Source organism: Cervus elaphus, chromosome 14 (genome assembly GCF_910594005.1).
Source record: "Cervus elaphus chromosome 14, mCerEla1.1, whole genome shotgun sequence".
NCBI classification, from domain to species: Eukaryota; Metazoa; Chordata; class Mammalia; order Artiodactyla; family Cervidae; genus Cervus; species Cervus elaphus.
In genome coordinates this window covers 59,464,867-59,487,886 of record NC_057828.1, presented here as the reverse complement: position 1 = coordinate 59,487,886, position 23,020 = coordinate 59,464,867, and the positions used below count along the sequence as shown (strand labels likewise).

General features: G+C 39.4%; 1 protein-coding gene and 1 non-coding gene across 2 annotated transcripts in view; both read right to left on the bottom strand.

Moving 5' to 3' along the window:
• The window catches only part of PAPPA2 (pappalysin 2), a 294,324-nt gene that overhangs the window by 172,407 nt on the left and 98,897 nt on the right, over positions 1-23,020 (bottom strand). The window contains exon 4 of the mRNA XM_043923373.1: positions 13,993-14,138. Coding sequence (XP_043779308.1) covers positions 13,993-14,138 — 146 coding nt within the window. The remainder of the gene's footprint in view (positions 1-13,992; positions 14,139-23,020) is intronic.
• Positions 5,098-5,170, bottom strand: TRNAG-CCC. The gene has a single exon. It is a non-coding gene; the product is annotated as a tRNA-Gly (tRNA).

The window sequence follows — 23,020 nt, the reverse complement described above, 5'->3', positions numbered from 1 at the left end:
CACTTCTGTCTAAAAAAAAACAAAAACAAAAAACCTCTAGTGGCTTGAGGAAAAGGACATGAGTTGAAATGACTTTAAAACTGTTCTGTAAAACTTTTAGGGCTGAATATTATATGCCCATAAAACAAGGAGGTTGAGAGCTGGTCTGCAGGTGCCTTGTGATTACTTCCAGTTACTGGCTGAAACACACTCCTCCAAACACACTCTTTGCAAGGAAGGGACAAAGCCATCAGGATGTGTTTGGGTCTGAGGAAGGAGCACTTGTGGGCAGGGCAAGGGAGGAAAGTGGCAGAGGTGGACTGACAGACAAGGGGAGAGAAAGAAATGGAAAATATTTTAAAAAGCCACTAGCACTTAGAAAATGAAGCAAATTTTTAACAGGACCAATCCAGACATAATTCATCTCCAAGCCCTGTGTTGGCTTCTTGGTTTTACAGCCTGTGGTCTCATGAGAAAGAAGTCCTTGTTCTGGGCAAGACTGAACTAAGAGTAGAATGTGTAGAGGGTAAAGATTTTGCAGAGCTTGATGTTGTTTCTCTCTCCTTTTACACTCTTTCAGCCATTCCTACCTCCCAACTCTCAAGCACTCCAGGCTTTCTAACCACTTCCATACCATGGGAGAAAAGTAATTCGATTAATGAAAACTGAAGATGTTATTTCTGAGGCTTTAGAGACCTATGATGTAATCTTTTCTTTGCTATTGGATGAGGGTGGTGCATCACACACACACACACACACAAAACCTCATGCCAAAATCTTAAGCACTACAGAGTATGAATGGGAAAGATATTTTCTATAATTGATTTATCAATTCAGCCTTCATTGTGCATCTACACAGTGTCAGGTCCTGTTCTAGGGCTTCCCTGGTGATTCAACGGTAAAGAATCTGCCTGCCAACATGGGAAACAGGTTCAGTCCCTGGGTAGGGAAGATTCCCTGGAGGAGGAAATGGCAACTCACTCCAGTATTCTTGCCTGGGAAATCCCATAGACAAAGGAGCCTCGTGGGTTATATTCCATGGGACTGCAAAAGAATGGGGCATGACTTAGTGACCAACAACAGTGTTCTGGAAACAAAGGATTCAGTGATTACTAGGATATGTTCTAGTAGAGGAGACCTTTCAAGGTATCACATGTAAAGGTGATTGTTTATTAATATTCCACCTACTCACAAATGCATAAAACTATCTTTGCATGCAAGCATGCTAAGTCACTTCAGTCATGTCCAACTCTTTGTGACCCTATGGACTGCAGCCTGCCAGGCTCCTCTTTCCATGGGATTTTCCAGGCAAGAATACTGGAGTGGGTTGCCATGCCCTCCTCAAACCTGTCTTTTGTTATTCAGTTTCTCGGCTGTGTCAGACTTTTTGTGACCCCATGGACTGCAGCACTCCAGGCTTCCCTGTTCTTCACCAACTCCCAGAGCTTACTCAAATTCATGTCCATTGAGTCGGTGATGCCATTCAACCATTTCGTACTCCGTCCCCTTCTCCTCCTGCCTTCAGTCTTTTCCAGTATCAGATTCTTTTTCAATGGGTTGGCTCTTTGCATCAAGTGGCCAAACTATTGGAGCTTCAGCTTCAGCTTCAACCCTTCCAACGAATATTCAGGATTGATTTCTTTAGGATTAGCTGGTTTGATCTCCTTGCAGTCCAAGAGACTCTCAAGAGTCTTCTCCAACACCACAGTTCAAAAGCATCAATTCTTCAGCACTCAGCTTTCTTTATAGTCCAACTCTCACATCCATACATGACTACTGGAAAAACCATAGCTTTGACTATATAGACCTTTGTCAGCGAAGCAATCTTTCTGCTTTTTAGTACACAGTCTAGGTTTGTCATAGCTTTTCTTCCAAGGAGAAAGTGTCTTTAATTTTATGGCTCCAGTCACCATCTGCAGTGATTTTGGAGCTCAAGAAAAAAAAGTCTGTCACTGTTTCCATCATTTCACCATCTATTTGCCATGAAGTTATGGGACTGGATGCCAAGATTTTAGTTTTTTGAATGTTGAGTTTTAAGCCAGCTTTTTCACTCTCCTCTTTCACCTTCATCAAGATGCTCTTTAGTACTTCTTCACTTTCTGCCAGAAGAGTGGTGTCTTCTACATGTCTGAGGTTATTGATATTTCTCCTGGAAATCTTGATTCCAGCTTGTGCTTCATCTGGCTTGGCATTTTGCATGATGTACTCTGCATATCAGTTAAATAAGCAGGTTGACAATATAGAGCCTTGATGCACTCCTTTCCCAATTTTGAACCAGTCAATTGTTTCATGTCCAGTTCTAACTGCTGCTTCTTGACCTGCATACAGGTTTCTCAGAAGACAGGTAAGGTGGTTTGGCATTCCCATTTATTTAATAATTTCCCACAGTTTGTTGTTATCCACACAGTCAAAGGCTTTAGTGTAGTCAATGAAGCAGAAGTAAATGTTTCTCTGGAATTCTTTTGTTTTTCCTAAGATCCAACAGATGTTGGCAATTTGACCTCTGGTTCCTTTGCCTTTTCTAAATCCAGTTTGAACTTTTGGAAGTTCTCAGTTCACATACTGTTGAAGCTTAGCTTGGAGAATTTGGGGCATTACTTTGCTAGTGCATAAAATGAGTGCAATTGTGCGGTAGTTTGAACATTCTTTGGCATTGCCTTTCTTTGAGATTGGAATGAAAACTGACCTTTTACAATTCTGTGGCCACTGCTGAGTTTTCCAAATTTGCTGGCATATTGAGTGCAGCACTTTAACAGCATCATCTTTTAGGATTTGAAATAGCTCAGCTGGAATTCTATAACCTCCACTAACTTTGTTTGTAGTGATGCTTCCTAAGGCCCCCTTGATTTCAAGCTCAGGATATCTAGCTTTAGATGAGCAATCACACCATTGTGGTTATCTGGGACATTATGATCTTTTTTGTATAGCTTTTCTGTGTATTCCTGCCACTTCTTCAAATCTATCCTTGGGCCACCCCAATTTCAGGACATGTAGTTCATACTAGAGGATAATTTTTTCAGGCTTTCAATGTCTAAGAGTGCCCACTATGTTTGAAACTCCAAGCAACCTAAAATAACACCATTTACAGAATGTCATCTTCTGATAATTCAATAATCTACAGAAGCAGCCAGTGGGTAACGGCCAGTAAAAGCCCTTATCATGTTCGTGCCCTGTAGCTTTTCTCATTAATGATTCCGTAAGTCCTTATATGAACATGGCGTGCTCCAGTTTACATGTCTTGTTTACTCTTCATCGCACATAAGAATCGCTCCACTTTGGCATAGTGAAGAGGAGACGGTGGAGAAGAATGAAATTGTTTTGCTCTAGCCCCATCATTTGGTGGTTTGTTGTACCAGGGTGCCCCTCTTTACGTCCTGCAGACCCTTCGACCCTTTCCACTCTGGTTCCTCCATCCGTACTCCACAGAGACAATCAGGCTGAGATTACCAAAGACTTCCCACTTGCCAAATCCATGGCCATTTCTCACTCACATTGTGCATGCATGTGTCACAGCTGATGTCAGAGTCCAATCTCAATGTCTTCTGTTTGGTTAGGAGGAAGTCGAGCTTTGTCTTGAGGGGGGGATGGGGATCCCCTATGAAAATTCTAGGTGAGGGACGTTTATATCCTCTGTGAGCTCACATCTGCTGCTTCCATCTTCCCCTACCCGGCCATGCAGCTCCTGCTTTGCCTTCCACCAGACATATGCCACACCTGCACCACCTCTGTGGCCTTTCCTCTCCTCCAGTCCATCTGGCCCTGTGATAACCACAGACCCTGACTCGGTACTCCCCACCACCCCCAAACTGCCAACAATCACTTATTCTTTCCTTCTGTGACTCATAAGGAGACGACTTTGGCTTCTTTTAATTTTTCTGTTTTCTTTTTCTATTGTAGGATAATGGCTTTACCAACTCAACGGACATGAATCTGAGCAAACTCCAGGACATAGTGAAGGACAGCAAAGCCTGGCAAGCTGCAGTCCACGGGGTCGCAAAGAATCAGACATGAATTAGCAACTGAAGAACAACAATTACTTTACAATGTTGTGCTGATTCCTGCTGTATAACAATATGAATCAGCTAAAACTTAAAATACACACACACACACACACACATATATATGCACATGTGCATGCTAAGTCACTTCAGTCACCGTCTCCAACTCTTTGCAACCCTATGGACTATAGCCCACCAGGCTCCTCTGTCCATGGGGTTCTCAGGCAAGAACACGGGAGTGGGTTGCCATGCCCTCCTCCAGAGATCTTCTGGACCCAGGGATTGAACCCATGTCTCCTGTGGCTCCTGTATTGCAAGTAGATTCTCTACCACTGAGCTACTAGGGAAGCACATATATATATATAGAGAGAGAGAACACATATATATTCCCTCCCTCTTGAGCCTCCCTCCTACCCCATCCCCTATCCCTGCCTTCTGGGTGGTCACAGACTGCCAGGCTGGCCTCCTTGTGTCATAGAGCAGCTTCCTTGGGCTCCCTGTGTTATATATATTAGCTATCCACTTTACACATTAGGTACTGTGTGTATGTCCAGGCTATCTTCTCAATTAGGCCCCTCAATCAAGCCCACCCTCTCCTGCTTAAGGAGTAACCTAGATGTCCATTGACAGATGAATGGATAAAGAAGTTGTGGTACATATATACAAAGGAATATTAGTCAGCCATAAAAAAGAAAGAATTGGAGTCAGTTGAACTAAGGTGAATTAACCTAGAGCCTGTTATATAAAGTGAGAAAGAGAAAAATAAATATTGCATATTACACATATATATGGAATCTCCTTGCTTCTTATAAATTGCTTTGCCACTACGAACAGTTTGACCCTTAAAACACATTGTTTACTCTTTTACAAAGGAGCAAACATCTTTCTGGGACACTAAAATTCTCTAGGATGGAGATGAGGTAGGTGAGAGGCTAAGGGCACAACCAAGAATGTCAGTCACAGACACATGGTATGTGGAACTTCTATTGCTGTTGCTACTACTACTAGTACCAGTGGAGCTAATATCTACTGAAGCCTTACTATGCATCAGGTACTTTTAGAATTAATTAGTTCATTAATTTGGCTGTGCCATGTCTTAGTTGCAGCATGTGGGATCTAGCTCCCTGACCAGGGATTGAACCTGGGCCCCCTACATTGGGAGTGCAGAGTCTTAGCCACTGGACCACCAGGGTAGTCCATGTGCCAGGCTCTCTTCCTTTATCCCCATTTTATATATTAGGTGACTTGCTCAACATATATTTCTTCCTATGTTTTGGAAGCCATAGCCCACTCTATCACTCAAAGATATTTTTTCCTACAAGGGTCGTATTACCTGGACTCCACAGAAGATCCTATATGTCTAAAGTCCCATTGTAAGCCAGGCTCAAGTTCCCTCCCACACAGTTCTTAGGTCCCACGCACTGGGGCATGTTGCTTGTGATCTGATCAGTATCTCTGAATGTTCTTGGCAGTACAGACATTCCCTAGGACAATTAGAAAGATGGTTGGCCCAGAACACTCTGAAGTGTTCAACTCCCATGCCAGAGAATGACTGACTGTCTTTTCTAACCTAGCCAAGATGCCCTTGTACTTACTTCATCTTTCTGAAGCAGGCCTATTTGTGGGTCACAAGGGACTCTCTCAAACCCCTCTTTCCTTTGGTGTCTGGTACACTTCTGAATCCTGCTCCTCCTTCTGCTTTTGTGGAAATCCTTTGCATGGTCAAATTGGTAGAGACCCCAAATTTAACACCTCCAAAATCAAACTGCCTCACTCTTTGCTCCTCTTTTTTTCTATATTTTCTACCTTGGTACCACCATCCACTCAGGCAAACACAACTCTATCTCCCTCATCTACTTATTTATGTGAAAAAAATTTCTCAGCACTTAGAGCTAAAAAAGAAAAAAAAAAATAAAGCAATACAACTGATGCTAAATCCTGTCTTATTATAGCAGTAATTACTTTTCATCCACTGACATAAGAACTAATCTGGGAGAGAAAAGCCATTCTCAACTCATTAAATGTGCATTTACCACTTTGTGTACTAGCCATCAATCAACATTTTAAAGTATTGTTTTGATCAGTTTTGGACAAGGAAACATTTCAAAAGCTAACTCAATTGAGAAGAAATTTTTAACTCATTATAATTTATGATCAGTATCAACATTAATATCCTGTTTGTGATATTGTATTATAGTTTTGCAAGATGCTTCCCTTGAAGGAAAATGGGTAAAGGATATGTGGAATCTCTTTGTACTATTTCTTACAACCACATGTGAATATATAATTATCTCAAAATAAAAACTTTAATTATAAGATATCACAAAAGAGTTGTTTTACTCAAAATCTATTTTCAGAAGATAAATAGGTGACTTACTAAACCCACTCCAGTATTCTTGCCTGGAAAATCCCATGGATGGAGGAGCCTGGTGGGCTACAGTCTATGGGGTTACAAAGAGTTGGCCATCATTGAGTGACTTCACTTTCACTTTCTTTCATTGTTACATTAAGTGCAAAGTTCTACGTGAGTGTGTGTGTGTGTACGTGTGAGGGCACGTGCGCTCAGTCACTTCAGTCATGTCCAAGTCTTTGCAACCTTATAGACTGTCACCCTCCCGGTTCCTCTGTCCCTAGGATTCTTCAGGCAAGAATACTGGAGTGGGTTGCCATTCCCTCCTCCAGGGATCTTCCCAACCCAGGGATCGAACCCACATCTCTTATGTCTCCTGCATTGCAGGCAGATTCTTTACTGTTGAGACACCAGGGGAGCCCACAAAGTTCTACAGGAGCAATGAAATGGAAACACAATTCCAAAGAGAAAAAAAGGAGCAATGATAATTTCTCAATGTTAAAAAAGTGCATGGGCCATACATTTTAAAATGAATGATAGTAATTACCAAATTGTTATGTTAGTGAGGATACATTTAGAAGAGGAGATTTAAAAAGCATTTTTAAATGTCAATAATTTAGATAATACACCAGAGATAATATTCTTTGCTATAATTTAAACTTATGGCTAAATTTTTAGATGTTACTTTTAAAATCTATGAAGGGGTAAAGGGGTTTTTCAAAAGTCTTTTAGGAGTTACAGGAAAGCAAAAATGAGTTTGAAGAGCTCTGTTCTAGCGATTCCAAGGATATTCCATTTCTAAGCAAGTCTAAGTTTTTAACAGTCTAAACATTAGCATCTACCTTTTGTTTCACTCTGGAATGCCCTGTCATTGTCTGCCATGCAAACTTCTGCTTATCTTTTAACTCTCTCCTCAAGCCTCAGCCCCTCAGCAAACTCTCCCCTTCTTCTCTGATATTTTTGGCATAACCAAGCACTTTCTTGTCATGTTCCTACTTGACCTCATGTGTGGCAGCATCACATAGTATTACTATAAGTTTGTATTTGCCTGTCTGTCTCCCAGTTTTGCTGTGCATATCTCTACAGTGAACTTCTAATTATTCTATCTTTGACACTGCCATGAAATAAATTCAATTCAATTTTCCAGTAGTCATGTGTGGATATGAGAGTTGGACTATAAAGAAGCCTGAGCACTGAAGAATTGATGCTTTCAAACTGTGGTGCTGCAGAAGACTCCTGAGAGTCCCTTGGACAGTAAAGAGATCAAACCAGTCAATTCTAAAAGAAATCAACCCTGAATATTTGTTGGAAGGACTGACGCTGAAGCTGAAGCCCCAATACTTTGGCCACCTGATGCGAAGAGCAAACTCATTGGAAAAGACCCTGAAGCTGGGAAAGATTGAAGACAGGCGGAGAAGGGGCGGCAGAGGAGGAGATGGTTGAATGGCATCAGTGACTCAATGGACATGAATTTGAGCAAAGTCCAGGAAATAGTGAAGGACAGGGAAGCCTGGCATGCTGCAGTTCATGGGGTCATCAAGAGTTGGACTTAGCGACTGAACAATAATAACAACCACTAACTTAAGACTTCTGCCTTTGAAGACATGTTTTCAGTTTAAGTGTTGTACACTAAAGGTAAAGATATTCAAACCTCTGAGCTCAAGGGGCTCTCACTTACTCATTTACTTATAAAAAAATTCTGCCCTGCATTACCACACCATTGAAAGTACAAAATCATGCTAAGGTCAGAAATGGGTTGACTACAGATTACCTTGGTTTTTCCACATAGTGACTTAAGCCATTTGTAGTCAGAAATTGGCCTCAATCTTCAAACTTTCAGACTAGCATACTTATCTGCCAGGTCACTCGAGTGACCCTCAAAATACAGAGTCTTGAATGTTGACACAGATAATCTTATCTTGAGTTTTGTAAAGACTCTGTTTAGAAAATCATAAACGTCTTCCTCTATCATGTTATTTCAGCTGTCTGTACTACTCTACACCTGATTTAGGTCAATATAGTTCCTTTATTCAATCGCAGTTATGATTGAACAAGAAAAAGTAAATAAGAACATGAGAAATTTCATATTGAGTCAGACATTTCAGCTGTTCAGTCTTCTACTTCTTAAAAACAAATTAGGAAACATGTGGTAGGGGAACTAGTTATTCTTAAAAGGTTTAAGAATAAAATTTAAAATCCCTAGCTTCTTTTTTAATTCATTATGAGTCAGTGACCAATGACATAATTTAAATATTTCTTTTTTTCTCTTCTTTAAAAAAATATTTATTTTTAATTGAAGGATAATTGCTTTACAATATTGTGTTGGTTTCTGCCATACATCAACATGAATCAGTCATAGGTACACCTATGTCCCCTCCCTCTTGCTACCCCCTCCCACTTCCCACCCCGTCCCACCCCTTAGGTTGTTACAGAACCCTAGTTTGAAAAAACACTTCTTGAAACCATTTAAATTTAATACCTTCATTCATTTATTCATTCATGCCTTCATTCAGTGAGCTTTCAAAGAGCTATATGTGATATGTTCTGTTTATGCATACAGACTACTGACGTTATTTAGATTTCACCAGTTTCTACATGCAGTCTTGTGTGTATGTGTGTAGTTCTATGAAATTTTATCACATGTTTGTATACCTTGGTGTACTACCACCACAATCAAGACACTGAAACATTCAATCAACATTAAGATTGCTCCTCTATTATCCTTCATGTCCCCCCTCACACATACCTCTCTCCTCAATCCTCTACTATTCCTAACCCCTGACAACCACTAGCTTGTTCTCTCTCTCCAGTTTTCTTTTCTAGCTTTGAGAATACCACATAAATTTTGGAGAATATTATATAAATCATAAGCATGCAACTTCTGAGATTTTTTTCACTCCCCATAATACCCTTGAGATCCATGTAAATTGTTGCATGTATCAATACTCTGTTCTTTTTTATTACTGAGTAGTATCATTGGCTTCCCAGGTGGCTCAGTGGTGAAGAACCCACCTGCCAAGCAGGAGATGCAGGTTCCATCCCTGGGTCAGGAAGATCCTCTGGAGTAGGAAATGACAACCCACTCCAGTACTCTTGCCTGGAAAATCCCATGGACAGAGGAGCCTGGTGGGCTGCAAGCCACGGGGTTGCAGAGTCAGACACAACTGAGCGATTGAGCACTGCAGGCACGCATGCACGTTCCACTGGATGGATGGATCACAGTTTGCTTAAGCACTTATCACTAAAAAATACTTTTGTCATTTCCAGTTTTGCTCTATTACAAATAGAGCTACTATGAAGATCAATACACAGGTTTTGGAGGGGACATATATTTTCACTATTCTGGGATAAATATTCAGTAGTCCAGTTACTGGGTCATATGGTAAGTATACATTTAATTTTACAAGAAACTGCCAAAGTATTCTCCAAAGTGGCTGTGCCATTTTACTTTTTCATCAGCAATATATGCAATATCCAGTTCTCTGCATTCTCACTAGCATTTAGTGTTGCTATTATTCGTTTTTCGGTCTTCTAATAAGTGTAGCCTCATTGTGGCTTTAATTTGTTTTTCCCTAATGATGTTAAATATCTTTTCATGTGCTTACTTTCCATCTGTATATCTTCTTTGGCAAAATGTCTGTGCTTTGGCCCATTTTCTAACTGGAATATTTGTTTACTCTTGTTTTCAAAGTTCTTTATATACTCTAGACACAAATCCTTTGTGAGATGTATGGTTTGCAAATCCTTCTGCCGAGTCTGCCATTGCTTTGTTCATCTTAATAGAGTGTTTCTCAGAGAAAAAGTTTTAATTTTGATTAAGTTCAATTTATCCATTTTCATTTCTATGGACTATGCTTTGGGTGTCATATATAAGCGCTCTTCACCTAACCTTGCCCTGAAGATTTTCTCTTATGTTTTCTTTTTGAAGTTATACAGTTTTACTTTTTATATTTAAACCTATGATCTATTTTGAGCTAATTCTTACATAAGGTATGTATAACTATCTAAAATGAACAAATCAGTAATTTTTCTAAATATTGGTATAGAAGGTGCCTTAAATCATTTAATTTAATTTACTTTCTTTTTGTCTTTCTTGCCATTGTTGTCATGTTTTAACCACATATATTTTAAAACAAAAAATATTTTTATTACTTTTAATATTTTATTTTAATATTTTATTTATTTTAATATTTTTATCCTTTCTAGTGTGGTTCATTCCTTTTTGTATGTCTCTGTTTCTATTTGGAGTCATTTTCTTTCTATTTGGATAGCTTTCTTCAATATTTACTTTACTGCTGGTATTAAATGATCTATTTTTGTCTGAAAATATGTTTAATTTTTCTTTAAAAGATTTTTTGCTGAATATAGAATTATAAATTGGCAATTATTCTTTTAGCATTTTAAAAAATGCATCAATCTGTTGTTTACTGACCTCCATAGTTTCTGTTGAAAAATCAGTGTGCCAATGATACTGTTGCTATTTTTAAAGTAGCATAATTTTTCTCTGGTTATTTTTGAGTATTTTCTGTTTGCCTTCAATTTTCAGCATGTTTGCTATAATGAATCAAGTTGTGATTTTCCTTCTATTTATCCTTCTTAGGGTTTGAAAAACAGTTTGAATCTGTAGTTTGATATCAAGTTTTTGTCACCTTGCAAAATTCTCAGCTGCTAGCTCTTTGATATTGTTTCTGCCTCAAAATCTTTCTCTTCTTTTTCTAGAACTACAATTTACAGTAGGAATTTTTCATCAGGTCTCAAATGCCTCATGCTGTTTTCTATATTTTTACATCACTTCTCCTCTTTGAGCTTCAAGATGTATGTGTTCTACAGTTTTCTAAATCTTTTCTCCTGCTCACAAACTAATCTATTAATTTCTTAATTTCAGTTACTGTATTTTTGTCCTAAAATTTCCCTTTGATTCACTAATATAGATTCTAATTCTCTGAGGACACTCTACAACTTTTTATCTATCTTGAACATACTAATAATAATTATCTTAAGCCAATATTCCATAACTCCAATATCTGGATAATCTGTGGATCTGCATTTATGGAGTGATTGCTTATTTCTTTGTTTAGTTTAGTTTACCATCATTTGATCCTGTCTCTTGGCATAACTGGAAAATTTTTTATACTGATTTCTCGACATTGTGCATGAATATTTGTAGAGGTTTTTGATGATATTGTCTTCCTCCAGAGCATATTTAACTTTCTTTTGTTAGGCAGCTAAATATAGGCAGATGCTGCTGCTGCTGCTGCTAGGTCACTTGTCAGGTCTGACTCTGTGACTCTATAGACTGTATTCTGCCAGGCTCCTCTGTCCATGGGATCCTCCAGGCAAGATGACCCTCCTACAAACAGGGGTTTAAGAGTGCTTCAGGCTGAATGTTATGCTTTGTGTAAGCTACACTATTTATGTTTTCCTTCATAGAATGTCTATGAAGAATATTTCATTAAGTGTCTCAATGCCCCTCCTTGACAGGATCTCAATTCCATTTTTTTTTTTGTCCCCTCCACTGTAAGACTCCTGAAATCACTTTTCAGTTTTTTTTATTTAATAGCAGATATTTTATATCAATACTTGTTTTCTTGGTAACTGACTTGGAGAATGCATAGTTCAGAAATCAGAAAATATCTTAAAATTATGAGTAAAATATCACATTTATTTTTTCCATGGTTTCTATTTCTCTGGAAACTTGATCCCTCTAGTCTGGATACCTTAGAAGTTTTGACTTATAGTTTTTGCCTCCCCAGTGGCAAAAACTGAAGCACGCTCTGGACTGCTGCTCTCTGTTCCTCTGCTTCTATTACTTTTACTAAGAATTGGCAATTTCCCTCAAGGAGAAAAAAAAAAAAAACAAAAACTGAGCTATATGTAGAGTTCATGTCAATGTAGCTTTCTTCTAATTGGGGATTGGCTCTCTCAAATCCTCATTGTTTTGGCTGATGTCTGATGTTTTCAAGTAGTTAATTTTTTGGTATTTTGTCCATTTTTTTATTTACATGAATTTTGTCAATGGCCTAGTGCCAGAAAAGTAAGAAAATACTCAAGGCTCTGCTCCCAGCTCAACAATTCTTATTAAGGGGCCAAGATTTGTCTCCATAATGGCTAGGCAGATCATTTTTTTAAAGGTTTTTTGAACAAGTAAATTCAATTCCCAGTGACTGACCTAGGATTCTCAGAAACCATTATTGATAAACCTTGCTGTCATATGTACTGAAAGGTAACATTTGGTGAATCAGATGTGTGCCAATTTGGAGGTACTTTCTTAGAGTTTTGCATGCTCCTCTGTTACCACTGTTTATCATGAGAATAATTCAAGATACTCAAACTCACTGCTAAATGACTTATTGGCATATAACCTTCTAGCTTGCCTCTTAGAAGCATGAAGACTAGAATGACTCACATTAGTTTTGATTTGGAAAGCATCACTCACCTCACAAATTTCTGACTTATCATATACTGACAACTGAAAATACAAACTTTAATGATAAGAGAGCCCTAAAACTGTATCAGATGACTATAGACCCAATGAAACCCAGGATAAACAAAGCATTCTGTTTGGATCACCACAGGTTTAACTTTTTGTTATCTCTTCCTTTGCTTGAGATATATAGTCCTTCTGGATGCTAACCTAATTCACTATAGGGATTTTTATGTTCTGGTTTCCTCTTGAATAGGAACAATATCTTTTCATTTATTGTTAACCTATTGCTTATCTTATTCCTTCCCCAATCTTTCAGACACTTGCTCATATATTCTCTGATTATCATTTCAATATTCTGGGCTCTACTTCATAATGACCCCCTCACAGATGAATTTGACATACACAGTATTATGAGATCTTTATTCAATTTATTTCTCTCTGCTTCATATTTGACTCCTAAGAAGATTATTTTTGTGTAATCTCTTTGAAATCATTTATACAGTGGTTTCTGGTTTCCTTTAAGAATTCTCTTTCCAACATGAAAAATTCCTCCTAATTATGGTAATTCAGTTTTAAAGTAAATTTTTATAAACCCTACTCAAGACTCTTTGAAAATACATACAAATTATATTGAATAATTACTCTTTATCTACATAAACTGATTTAATTATTCTATTGATTGGCTAGTAAAATTTCCTTTATAATAATGATATTATAAAAGGAATCATCTGTCTGAAGTATGCAGTAGTTTCATTTAGACTAAGGTGTCACCCTTTTCCCAGGTAATCAGACAAGCCCTACTTGCTTGTAGTTCCCGGGATCTCCTCAGGATTCCAATCCATGCAAGATGACCAGCAATCTTCTGGCATAGCGATTACTGCAAATCAGATTTCACATTCTAGCCACCTTTTTGTTTGGTTCCCTCTTGAGATTAATCAAGACACAAAATGGATCTTATCCCATGTCAGCAATTTATTTGCATCTAGATTATTTGGTCTAGAACCTTCTGAATATTTGGTCTAGAACATTCTGAGTATTTGCCACTGTTGCCCTAATACATCTTACCTGTCTTCATTAAAACATTTTGAAAAACTCTCCTCAAAGCTATTCTCAGCCCAAAGAAGCTAATTTACTAAGTAAATTAATTTTTCTCCCCATTTCCCCCCAAACTAACTTTCACAGATTCCCTTCCAACCTCCTCATTTCTCCTACTGTAATTGTTCTTCGGCTTTACTTACCCAGGTGACTGATGGCTTCCTTGTCCCAAGGCCAGGTGGCAGCACCTGCAAGGTCTTCTCGTACTGAGCTGGCGAAGTAGACATTGAGGAAGTGGGTGCTGTTGAGCTGCAGTGCCTCCTTCAGCTCCTTCACACTCATGTATGCCCTGGGGAGCACGTAAGAGAGGAAATGTCACACCGAAGGATCATAGACAAGAACAGAGTCAGATCTGAGCAGACTCTGACTTCCCAACCATCGTTGCCTTTTAGAGGAGAAGGGCAAAGAGGCTGAGACCAGGTGTCATGGTGCTCTCAAAAAAGACACTAATACTCATTTAGAATATTTATTCCAAGATAAATAATACCCTACCTTTTTTGGCACCATAATATTTATATGAATACTCAGTATCTGACATTATACTCAGTTCCCCGCTTAACACCTAGATTATTTCTTCAAGATAAACCCAATAATACTCTTAATTCTATGCCCTGAGAATTACTCTCTTATCCATGGTGAATAAGGCCTTCCAACTCTCAATCTCTCGTTCTTTCTATCACACTGCACAATCATTACTATAAGAAGATTGATTAAATCTCTATTTCAGCATCTGCTTGCTTTGGGCATTTTTTAACAAGGTAAATAGTAACCAGAAAACACAAAGTTAAAGAGGGAAGAAAGAAATTAGTTACAGGAAGGAAAGGATAACATAAAGCTACTGCAGGAAATATTAGTTTTATATATTTTTTTCTCTTTCTAGTACCTTAATCCATAGTCTCTCTAACCCTACTCTGACTACTTCATACTCACAGAGTATCTCTATTGGTGGCCTTCAAAGCACTAGGTAATATTATGTTTGTACTTATTTGCAGACTTAATAGTCTATTAAAACCACATGCCCCATGGGCCATAAAAAAGGGGAAACAAGCATTCGATCTCTTTTAAAGCTCATATATAGTCAAAGACCTTCATTTTCCTGACATGAGTGAAACTTAAAACTTCACCATGAGCAAACAGAGCCTCATCATTCTCAATGGAGAGCTATTTTAAGAAAGAACAACTAAACCAAAACTGAGTCGCCCCTTGGATTCACTGGAAATGCCGTTCCAAAAATAGCAATGATCCTATCACAGCTTCAACTATGCAGACAGCTCTCTCAACATAGTTGAAAATATCCTTTATAGACTGATGCTTTATGCTTACTACTCTGGTAGACAAGCTACAGACACTGAAATCACTGAACCCCGAAGCTCATGTGAGAACAGCATGACCCTCTTCTCTTGCTTGCTCTGCCTCCCAACTACACTGTTGATGCCATCTATTTAATCCACATGTAGGATATATCGGCAAGGAGTATCCAAGAAATAGAGATCCCAAAGAAGACTGTATTTGTGTTCTTTGGCACAGAACCAAAAATAGGAATAAAGAAGCACAAAAAGACTGCTTTAAAACCAAAAGTGCTTGGGAGAAAGGGGGTTTTAAAATATCCTTTCTTATTGACTTATAATATCTTGGAAAAATAGTTCTCCTCCCCCAAGAAGCCATCCAAATTCCATGAAGTGATGTCAGATGTGGTCAGAGGGATATTCCTTCTTCTGCTTTCCTGGAGACTCAGTGTTTTTTGAATTGTCGCCTGGTTTTACACAGACATTAGTCACATTCCCTTTCCTTTTCTCCTTTATTAAAAACAAATACAATTTCCTGTATTGACAAATCGATGGTTTGGAGCTATGATGACATCAAGTAATTTTTCAACATGGAGATGTTCTAATCAGTCAGATGAAAGAAGAGGCAGGGTGGATAGGAGGAAAGAGAGAAGAAAGAAAAGAAAAGGAAAAAAGAAATGATTAGAAAAGAAAGAAGAGGGATCAGTGACTGAGCCTTCACATAGTTAGGGTACCAAAGAAGAAAAACTGCACCCTCTGTTTCTTTTCAGAGAGCCCATTAAAATTAGGAATTGGGAACTTGACAGTTTTCTCTCTTTTCTCCTCCCTCTTCCCCCAAAACCCCCTGTTCCTGGCATGGCTTACTTGGGCTACCTGTGTGTTCCTGGCTTCTCTGTCTGCCACTTACCAATCTTGGCCACCATCCTTCCGTTCTCCCTCAACCCAGCAGTTCCAATAATTTCCCTTGAGCCACTCTCCAAGAGGCCTCCTCCTCCAACACCAGCTCATCAGTTGGTTCTACTCATCTCCCTTTTCTTCCTTGCCCATCCCTCTCTCCAGCCATAAATTACTCTTCCAGATGAGAGTGTTTATGTAATGTTGGTGGCAAACTGGGTGTGGTTGCTCTAACTCCTGCACTCCAAAAAGACAGGTAGAAGTCGGCAAGTATAAGGGAAAAATACATTTTTAAAAGCTAGAGACAGTAGGAAACAGTCATTAATGCAAATGGTAGAGGAGAGTTTATTTTGTTGGAGACAAACATTTTTGTCCAGATTATTCCCTAAACCAAAAAAGGGTAAAATTGTAGATATCCAAAGGGTGTTCACTGTGCATGTAGACTGCCTTACCTATTATAATACATGTATGTCATTTCAGAATTTAATCTCAGCTAATAATATAAATGTCTTAGCTTGTCCACTAATATGACCAGAGCCTGGCTCAGACTTACAGTGCAGAAAATGGACATTATTCAAAGATTCAAACCTTAACATCTTCCTTCAGAAATAATTTATTAAGAGATATACTTGTCATCCCAAATATCTTAATACTCAAAGAGGAAATGACATACATAAATGTCATAAAATGCATAGGATCATGAACTGACTGGGACCAATATACATAAATGTCATAAAAAGCATTGGTTCATGAACTGACCAGAACTATGTATGATAAGAGAGATGTGTCCAGTCACTCAGTTGTGTTTGACTCTTTGCTACCCCATGGATTATAGCCAACCAGGCTCCTCTGTCCATGGGATTTCCCAGGCAAGAATACTGGAGTGGGTTGCCATTTCCTCCTCCAGGTGATCTTCCTGGCCCAGGAATTGACCCTGCATCTCTTACATCTCTTGCATTGGCAGGCAGATTCTTTACCACTGTGCCACCTAGGAAGCCTGAAAAGAGAGATGAGCTATATTAATCTACTTAATTTCTGCCAAGATCTCCCTTTACTCATCTTCTCCACACTCTAGATTGAAATACTCGCCATGAACTTCTCTCTGAGGGCTCAGACAGAGCAAAGTGAGGTGTCACCTTGATCTTCATAAACAGTGTCTCAAAATCAAGCTTTCCTTGAGGCTGACATAGCAAGTTGTTCTGCCATAGCTTGAGTCTATTATTTCTGGCTTACCTCCTGAAAGAATGCACACTTGTTTCACTATTTTATCACTGTCACCAACTGATTTGAGATTAACCATTGTCCAGTGCCCAGCCCACCACATTCCTTTGTCCCCCAGATGATTTCTGTTGGGCTCCATAACTGCTGATCCCTAGTATCTAACTGTCCATGCAAGTCCCAACTCTTGCTTAGTTTCCGACTAAGTGGAAGAATATAATAATAATGCCTCTCGTGTTCTAGTTTAATAGTCAGTCAAATAGCTCCCTTGTAAACTGAGAAAAGTAATTTAGGCCAGAAGGAAGAAAAAGATCCTGAGCTGTCTGAAGAAAGTTGAATGAGCATCAAAAATTCTCATGCTAAAAAACGAGACACAAAAAGATGCATGCGTGTGTGCCCTAAGACTGGGACGCAGGGTACTGTTTCCCACAGGCAGAGCAAGCCCCCTCCAGAGGAAGATGCTGACTGCCCTCCACAGGTGGTCAGGCAGCCTCCAGGAGAACAAAACCAGATGCCCCCAAGGGCCCTCAGCCAATTCCCCTCACAGAAACAACCTGAGACAAATCTTAGATATTTGGGTTTGGTTAAATCTAAATCTTTCTGTCATTATTGTCCATCAGTTGGTTCTCAACACAAAATACACAGAATGATTTCCCTCTGCCACCTTCATCTGCTAACCACTTTGCCAGTTCTGCTTCTTTCTCTGGATGACTATCCCCTTCGACCTGCTCCCCCAATCCTTGGGCTGTTCTCACACCATAAGGCTTACAGGTCCCCAGATACTAACTAGTATTCTAGTTAGCATTCTAGTTAGAATTAGAATTTAGAATTCTAGAATACTAGAATACTAACTAGTGTTCTCCTAGCTGCTTAGGGAAACTTCAAAAACTTAGTTTTTTCTACCTCTGTCACAGTGCTCCTGCTATTGTGCACATGGCACTCTAACATGCCACTGTCTGCTTTCCATTTTCTTTCATTTTCCCATCCCCTGGATGTCCCAGACACATCAAGGGCTTCACAGTCTGACTCACTGCTGCTGCTGCTAAGTCGCTTCAGTCGTGTCCGACTCTGTGTGACCCCATAGATGGCAGCCCACCAGGCTCCCCTGTCCCTGGGGTTCTCCAGGCAAGAACACTGGAGTGGGTTGCCATTTCCTTCTCCAATGCATGAAAGTGAAAAGTGAAAGTGAAGTCGCTCAGTCATATCCGACTCTTAGCGACCCCATGGACCGCAGCCCACCAGGCTCCTCCGTCCATGGGATTTTCCAGGCAAGAGTACTGGAGTGGGGTGTCATTGCCTTCTCCGAGTCTGACTCACAGTCTTTCCCTTTACCCAGCTCCTAGAGTCCCTTGAAGAAATGTCAACACTGATGTGAAACATCCACTGAAGACAGTCTTATCTTTCACTCCCTTACTTCCAATGACCTTTGCACAACCATTCTCAATGTCACCCTTACTCAGATTGATTTTTTATTTCTGATCTAATGTGGATCTTTAGTGGCACTTGTCTAAATTGTTTATGGTCAATCTCCTCTTCAGGACTTGTTCAAAATCTTCACCATTCTTTCTTGCCCCTTCTCCCTCACCAACCTCAGTCTCCTCTGACTCTTAGACAAGCATGCCTCTTTCTTTGATGATAAAATGGAGGCCACTTATCATGAGCTCTATCACTCCCTTGAACAAAGCTAGTGGAGGTGACGGAATTCCAGTTGAGCTATTTCAATTCCTAAAAGATGATGCTATTAAAGTGCTGCACTCAATATTGCCAGCAAATTTGGAAAACTCAGCAGTGGCCACAGGACTGGAAAAGATCAGTTTTCATTCCAATCCCAAAGAAAGGCATTGCTAAAGAATGTTCAAACTACCACACAATTGCACTCATTCCACACACTATCAAAGTAATGCTCAAAATTCTCCAAGCTAGGCTTCAACAGTACATGAACTGTGAAATTCCAGATGTTCAAGCTGGATTTATGAAAGGCAGAGGAACCAGAGATCAAATTGCCAACATCCATTGGATCACCAGAAAAGCAAGAGAGTTCCAGGCAAACATCTACTTTTGCTTTATTGACTATGTCAAAGCCTTGACTGTGTGGATCACAACAAACTGGAAAATTCTTAAAGAGATGGGAATACCAGACCACCTTACCTGCCTCCTGAGAAATCTGTATGCAGGCCAGGAAGCAACAGTAAAAACCAGACATGGAACAACAGACTGGTTCCAAATCGGGAAAGGAGTATGTCAAGGCTGTATATTGTCACCCTGCTTATTTAACTTATATGCAGAGTACATCAGGTGGAATGTCAGGCTGGATAAAGCACAAGCTGGAATCAAGATGGCAGGGAGAAATATCAAAAACCTCAGATATGCAGATGACACCACTCTTATGGCAGAAAGCAAAGAAGAACTAAAGAGCCTCTTGATGAAAGCGAAAGAGGAGAGTGAAAAAGTTGGCTTAAAGCTCAACATTCAGAAAACTAAGATCATGGCATCTGGTCCTATCACTTCATGACAAATAGATGGGGAAACAGTGGAAACAGTGAGAGACTTTATTTTTGGGGACTCCAAAATCCTGCAGATGGTGACTGCAGCCATGAAATTAAAACACACTTGCTAATTGGAAGAAAAGCTATGACCAGCCTAGACAGCATATTATAAAGCAGAGACATCACTCTGCCCTCAAAGGTCCATCTAGCCAAAGCTATTGTTTTTCCAGTAGTCATGTATGGATGTGAGAGTTGGACTATAAAGAAAGCTCAGCACCAAAGAATTGATACTTTTGAACTGTGGTGTTGGAGAAGACTCTCTAGAGTCCCTTAGACTGCAAAGAGATCAAATCAGTCAATCCTAAAGGAACTCAGTCCTAAATAGTCATTGGAAGGACTGATGCTGAAGCTGAAGCTCCAATACTTTGGCCACCTGATGTATAGAATAGACTGTTAATAAAAGATCCTGATGCTGAGAAAGATTGAAGGCAGGAAGAGAAGGGGATGACAGAGGATGAGATGGTTGGATGGCATCACCGACTCAATGAACATGAGTTTGAGCAAGCTCCAGGAGTTGGTGAAGAACAGGGAAGCCTGGCTTGCTGCAGTTCATGGGTTGCAAAGAGTCAGACATGACTGAGTGACTGAACTGAACTGATCACTCCCTCACACACAAACAAACTCAAACATTTATTTCTTTACTTATTTTTATTACTTTTCTTCTTGTCCTACAGGATGAGGCTTCTGAGAAAACAATAGCTAGGGATAAAGAAGGGTTCTTCCTTTCTAATTCAAATCTCTTAAAAGGATAATTTCTTCATCTCCCATTTGTTTCTGTTTTCATCACATACCCCCCAATCCCACTGTAACCTGGTTTTCATGAGAACCACTTTCATGTTTATATTGTTAGTTGCTTCGTGATTCTTGAAGTTCTCTGCTTTTATTGCAGTGTTCTTTCCCAATTCTTTCCTTGCTTTTGTGATCACAGATTCTCAGTCTCCACTGTGGGTTTCTCTTTCCCTTTCTAATTCTTATAAGTTATTCTCCTGGGTCATGATTGCAATCCATTCTTTTGTCATTTACCTTGTTCACCACTGGGAAATTTTCTACTCTTGAACTTTGAAGTGCCTATGTGTGTGTGTGTGTGTATGTGTGTGTATCTGAATCCCCCACAGACATCCTGAAGTCAACATGTCATTATTATGGGTGTTCTACCTGAGCAGAAACAAATTTCAGACGCTGAATTTTAATTCATCTGAAATAGTGGTCTAATTGATGAATCTGTGGATATTTGTCCATGGATATATTTGCAAGAAGGGTTTGAATTTTGGCCAAAGGCAGAAGCAGTATGTGATGGTGTCCACAGAAGAACAAAAAGGCAAGAACAAGGGAAGAACCACAATGTCATTCTGTCCATTACTTTATTTTAGAGACTGGATTTCAAGTTCTTTAGTAAGAAACAAAAAGAACTCTTTTCATAAGAAAACTGGTACAAACCAGGATACATAAGCAATACTTCAAGGTCTAATAGCAAAATGAAGCACCAGTTGAGGATAAGGGACACTCTCTCCATTTCTGGAAAGAATTAAGGGATGTCAGCACCGTTCTAACACTTGAGAGTTTTACAGCCTTGGGTTGCATTAGAAGCCAGCTCACTAATAAGGCCAGCTTTCCCCTAGAGAAACACTGAGGGCAGATCATCAGCTGGAAATGTTGAGTGTCAGCAGACAAGGTAAATACCATTGCCAGCATGCAACGGCAAACAGAAACAGAACCATAGATGCCAGTGGGCTTGAATTTTTATGGCACACCCTTCTGAAGACTTCCAGCAATACTAAAGAAAGGGGCAATATATGAAGATATTTTATAGTTATACATTCTACTCATGTAATCTGATTGTTAATAGCAGTGTGACACCATTCGTTTTCAGGGGGCATGTGGACTGGATATTCAGTTTGTCTCTAACACTGAACTCATAGTCTTCTTCCCCGCACTATCTTCTCCTCCAGTGCCTCCCTCTGAATTGCTGCCACCTCTATTACCTCTCTACGACACAAGAAGAAAAGCCAGGAATCTTCCTCAATATTCCCTTCCCTCACCCTTCACTTCAGTTCTCTCTCAATAACCACCTACTAATGACCCCAGGAAGAAAAGACCTCAAAATGATGATTGTTTCTCATCTGAATGCCACAAAAGAGCCAAGATATCATCACCACTCAGACATAATCAACTGGGAACAATATTTCTTTTTTCTTGTAATTCAAATATGGAGAACTTGACAAAACTTATTACACCCAAAATACTAACTCACTTCTGCTAATGCATATGGGAGTGAGTAGTACTACTGGAAGTAAAATGGAATTATTCTCCTGAAAGGTTTATGTGTTGTAATAACTTGAGGTTGAAACATAAGAGTTAACTGGAAATTTAAATGATTTGAAGTCTAATGTCATCATGTCTTCTGTACTAAGCAGAATAATGCTCCCAAAGTTGTCCATGTTCTAATCCCTGCAATCTGGCACCATGTTACTTTACATGGGAAAGGGCACTTTGCAGTGGTGCTTAGGAGTGCAGACTTTGAGATGGAGAGACTATTTGGGATTTTCTAAGTGGGTCCAATCCTATTAGATGAGAACATTTCCCTTCTGTGATCACAGAAAGAGGTGGCCATGGAAGCAGAGTCAGAGAAATCTTACATTGCTGGCTTTGAAGCTGAAGGGAAGGGGATTACAAGCCAAGGAATGTGGGCCACCTTTAGAAGCTGGAAAAAGCAAAGAAGTGGTTTCTCCTGTAGATCCTCCAGAAAGATACACAGCCCTGACACCTTGATATTAGCTTGGTGAGACCCATGTCAAACTTCTGACCTACAGGGTTGTAAGGTAATCAATATGTGTCATTTTCAGCCATTAAGCTTGTGGTCACCTGTTGCAGCAGGAATAGAAAATGAATATATCTTCTTTCACTTAAATATTATATCTTTGGAAAATAAAAGAGCATACAGCGAATGAACCTCTGGCATCAAACGATGGTTTCAAAGGAAAGAACCAGTTTAAAAAGAAGGTGTGATTGCCTAGATAACTGGCTCAAAAGGCAGAAGAGAGTAAATTCCACTTTTCCAGTTCTTGGCAGTAGTTTATTTACCCGAGCAAGGGAGTCATACCCTGAAATTTATTTGGAAAGGTAGCATAAAAATACTCATATAGCTTATTGGGTCAGGATAAGAAAAAAGAAAAGCATGAGGGAAGAAGTACCCAGTAGAATTTAAGAGAAAATCGTCGAACCGAAAG